General features: G+C 34.9%; 1 protein-coding gene across 1 annotated transcript; it reads right to left on the reverse strand.

The window, feature by feature from the left end:
* Positions 1-630: 630 nt before the first annotated feature.
* LOC127107088 (mitogen-activated protein kinase homolog D5) lies at positions 631-4877 on the reverse strand. The gene is made up of 7 exons (NM_001427054.1): positions 4784-4877; positions 4396-4642; positions 4090-4219; positions 2112-2249; positions 1676-2008; positions 1280-1460; positions 631-1110 (listed from the first exon to the last, which is right to left on the reverse strand). Exons 2-7 carry the CDS (start codon positions 4623-4625, stop codon positions 938-940), a joined length of 1185 nt encoding a protein of 394 aa, NP_001413983.1. The 5' UTR covers positions 4626-4642; positions 4784-4877; the 3' UTR covers positions 631-937.
* Between the last annotated feature and the right edge of the window lie 235 nt (positions 4878-5112).

Raw genomic sequence — 5112 nt, forward strand, 5'->3', positions numbered from 1 at the left:
ACGAATCTAAGAATCAAAATCAAACACACAAGACCTCACGTTCACTCGTGTTTCCCGTGTTTCCCAATGAATCCGAACCGGAGCTCTAGATACCAATTGTTGGTGCAAAGGTAAAATAAAGATGAATATTCTATTAAGAGAATGACGGCTACAAAAAGGATTAAAAGTTACAATGATTGACACCCTATTTATAAGCCTCTAACAAACTTAAATATGAATCAAATCTAATATTTAAATCTAATATCTAACAAACTTAAATATGAATCAAATCTAATATTTAAATCTAATATCTAACAAACTTAAATATGAATTAAATCTAATAATTAAATCTAATACACTTGTGCATATTGGAACAAACTTATTTTTCATGCACATAATCAGATGCATTGTTATAGGTAATATTTTTGCTATTTTCAATTAAAAGTAAATATAACTATTTATTTTAGTGCATGTAAAATAACTTACACGTCACCTCTGAAAACTTACAACCAAGACTTTTTTTTATATGACTGAGAGGAACCACAAAAACATTGCCTATACCGGGCAACCTGATTTTATTTTGTCCAGATAAAAGTGTTCAATTTTTTAATCATGTAAGCTAAACAAATAACCTTTAACTGAAAAACAAAATTCAATCCAAAAAAATAAAATAACCCATTAATGCATATGTTCCGTGACAAAGTTTATCATAAGTTGGCTTAAACCAATAAATTGGAGAATAATTTGAAACAAATAAGACAACACAAAATACCTTATGATTGTGTTCCAGTGAGTCTACCAATCAAACCTATGATCAAATAATTAACTTCCAAGGTCATCTGGTTTCAGATGATAGATAGGATGATATATATACACAGAAATCTCTCGACCTATGGACCGCAGACACAAACATATTCCAAACCCAATGATAACGCCCGCCATTATTATCACCACTACACTACTGCTGGTACTCGGGGTTAAATGCTAGAGCTTCTCTGTATATCAGTTCTTTCATCTGTTCCTCGGTCAAAGCATGCTGTTCAAAATCAAAGCTGAAGGGAGTCGTGCATACAGGTTCATCGCTGATGTCATGCAGCGATGTCAAGTAAGGGTGTGCCAGTGCATTTTCAACTGCAAAACAATGTCAACGAGGGAATTTAAGCGCACGAAACAAACGGTTGTGTTTCAGCATTTCAATGCAGGTGCAAATAATGCTTATGAATGAAATATTAAGCATGTGTATGGACATTGTTATATCTTTAACCATCAATAAAGAGACTCTCTGGCAATGAATACTTACCAGTAATTCTTTGTCTAGGATCAAAAGTTAACATCTTTTCAACAAGATCTATAGCTTCAGGATGGACATGCGGAAACTTTTCTTGGAAAGATTGGCGGCGGTAAAGAGGCAGTTGCCTAATGTATCTCTTGGCATTTTCATTCAGAAAACCCAAATCAGCTTCTGATGGGGTACCAATCAGCTGTAAAACATAAAACATGGGAGTTTTATTAATACACTGATATAATGAAACTGAATCTAAAGTATACTTCAGAATGATATGGCAGTGAATTTTATTTTGTTTTAAAATAATGCGTCGGTTTCAAACTCAGACGGTTAATAATTTGAACAGCAAAACTAATATAAATCAATAACTCTTGAACTTCTTCAAACACCAATGACGGATAAAGAAGTTACCTCCATGAGTAGACGCAACTGATGCACATGATCTCTGCCAGGAAACAACGGCTTTCGATCCATCAGCTCCATGAAAATACAACCAACAGACCAGACATCAATTGCTGCTGTGTAATCAGAAGAGTTTAGCAGAAGCTCTGGTGCACGGTACCATCTTGTAACAACATATTCAGTCATAAAGTCGGTTTCAGAGGTTACACGAGCCAGTCCAAAATCACAAATCTTCAAGTCACAGTTGGCGTTCAGGAGAAGGTTGCTGGGTTTTAAGTCCCTATGCAAAACATTCGCGGAATGAATGTACTTCAACCCACGAAGAATTTGGTACAGAAAATACTACAAAAAAGAAGAAAAAGCTTATAATGGTTTCAAGGATAAGATTTAATAAAATTCGCGATAAATGGGTATAATTTAAAAGGGGGTATATTTAAATATATACTTGACAGTGCTCCTCGGACAATGCTTGATTTGATCGAATGATTTGGTGAAGATCAGTGTCCATTAGCTCATATGCAATGTAAACATCATTGAATACCTCCCGCTGAGGTGGTGGCACTATATCCCGGATTGCGACCACCTTCACAAAACTTACATTAGGCAAACTAAAATGGCAAATTTAACAAGTATTTCTATGCTAAGTGTTAACATTTCCCCTCATGAAGTTATTTAACAGTCTATAATAGGGATTTAAATGACAGAAGAATGAACACATTTTTTTCATTTTGTTATTAGAACTACAAAAATAAAAAGCAGCCTCCATTCTGTAAATGCAATATTTTTTTAATTTAAGTATGGGAAGACAGTGTCTATCAACAGGCACTACACACGCGACAAGTAAAATAAGTGACACGTGCAGCATATCGTAAAATAAGTCAAACACAAAATCAATAAAATACACATGTTAAGACAGTGTTGGAGTGGAAAGTAACGGCTCCAAGATTCACAACACGCGGATAAACTAATCAATAATGGAAAGATACCGAACTGAAGCAGAAGCAAATAATGGATTTTCCTTTTGCACAGAATTTTACTTGTTCCAGATTTCAGCAGAAGCAATAGGGTTTCAGATATCATAAAAACATATATAGTTAACACAAAAACAATAAAAAAGATGTGCTAAAAGCTGTCAAATGGCAACCATGGCTCCACCATTCCGCCATGGCATGGCAGAATTTTGGACAACTGCCATAGGCAAATTGTGAAGGAATGTGCGCCATAGGCTGCAATGACGTTTTTATACAGATGATTTTCAGCCTTCCGCCATTGACAACTACGAAGATAGTGTCGGCATGGAAAATAACTGCTCTGGGATTCCTTAAACGAGGATAAACTAATCAACAATGGGAAAGATACCGAACAGAAGCGGACACAAATAATGGATTTTCCTTTTGCATAGGATTTTACTTGTTCCAGATTTCAGCAGAGGCAATAGGGTTTCAGATATCATAAAAACATATATAGTAAACACAATAACAATACAAAAGATGTGGTAAGAAGAACTGTCAAATGGTGGCGATGGCGGCGCCATTCCGCCATAACATGGCAGAATTTCGGACAACTGCCATAGGATATTTGGGAAGGAATGTCTGCTATGGCGACACGTAGGGTGCAATGGTGTGTTTATATTGCAGAATTTTGGCCTTCCGCCATCCACGATTGACAACAATGAGGACAGTGTCAGAATGGAAAATAACTGCCTCAAGATTTCTTACACAAGGATAAACTAATCAATGATTGCAAGGATATCAGACAGAAACAGGCGCACATGGTGGATTATCCTTTTGGACAAAATTTTACTTTTTTCGGATTTCAGATATGGTAAAAATCATCTAAAGTCAACAGCAAGATCAATAAAATACACATTTTAAAAAATGGCGGCGCCGCCTACCATGACATGGCAGGTTTTTGGACAAAAGCCATAGGCAGTTTGTGAAGGAATGCCCACCATAGGCTACAATGGCATGTTTATATGGTGGATTTTTGTCCTTCCACCATCGACAACAATGAAAACAACGTCAGATTGGAAACTTATTGTCAACAGCAATAATTTTACCCGGGTAAAATACCAATCAAGACATAAAACTAACAAATACATGTTGTTCTCAATGTTCCATATAAAGTTTGCACAATCCGTCATCATTTTGTTTTAGATTTAAGGTAAAGCAATCAAATATCAAAGAAAAAACAACAACAACAACAACCAAGCTTTATCCCACACTAGGTGGGGTCGGCTACATGGATCAACTGCCGCCATAATGTCCTATCCAGAAGGACTCTTTTCGGATATCAAAGAAAGTTTGCACAAAATGGATAACTAAATGCGAAGTACTCAAACTCCAAAATCACATAGAATATATCTATAAATCAACACACAATATCCAATTCACAAAAACATAGCACAATCATTACTCACTAACGTTTTCATGATCCATGTGGCGAAGCAGCTTGATTTCACGAAGGGTCCTCTTTGCATCAATCTTGTTATCAAATGCATTTGCAATCTTCTTGACAGCAACATGTTCATTCGTCTCCGAATTATGAGCAGAGCTATTCACATACCCCACAATAAAAAAACATAAACAAAATCCATTGTACATTTCCATCAAAAACTATACACCAAAATTAAACAGATAATAAAAAATATAAAAAATATAAAAAACAAACTTTGACATTAATTTGATTCAAAATCGAAAATATAAAAAAGAAAAAAGGCTACAACATACCAAACAATACCGTAAGCGCCTTTACCGATTGGCATGATAGGAGGTCTGTATTTTGCAGTAACTTCAAATATATTACCGAATATATTGTATTGAATGAACCTGCCACCGTGGCTAAGTGTCGCCGGAATATTCTCGATCCCCATCGCCGCCTGCTGCTGTGGCTCTTGCTGTTGCGGCGCTGCATCTTCCATCACCGCGTCAGCTGCCGGAGCTCCTCCTCCTCCTTCCATTATTCTTCCTCTTCAAGCTGAATTTTTTTAAAAAAATTATATATTAATTTCGAAGAGAGAGAAAAAAACAGTTAATGAATATTGTTGTTGTTAATAAAAGTACAAGACAATGAACGATAATAACGCAAATCAGAGATTTAAAGATAAAAAGTAAGAACCTGATTTGTGTTGTGTTGTGTTGTGTTTGTGTATGTGAAAGCTTTTGTTCAAATAGATCTATACTCTCTCTCTCTAACTTTCTCTCTCTAACTTCTGTATAAACTTCACCTCTCTCTCTCTTCTCTTTCTCTGTTTTATATATTTTTTTATTTACTGCTTTTATTTTTCTGTCATTTCCTAAGCTTTTTTCTTTATTATTCATTCATCAATGTTATCAATAGGTTTAAGCCAGTCACTAGTTTAATGATATTATTAATTTTTTTAAAATCCATTTTTATTAGATTTTTAAATATTCTAAAATTATTTAATTTTGTATTTAATATTTATT

The sequence above is a fragment of the Lathyrus oleraceus genome, chromosome 7 (assembly GCF_024323335.1).
Source record: "Lathyrus oleraceus cultivar Zhongwan6 chromosome 7, CAAS_Psat_ZW6_1.0, whole genome shotgun sequence".
NCBI classification, from domain to species: domain Eukaryota; kingdom Viridiplantae; phylum Streptophyta; class Magnoliopsida; order Fabales; family Fabaceae; genus Lathyrus; species Lathyrus oleraceus.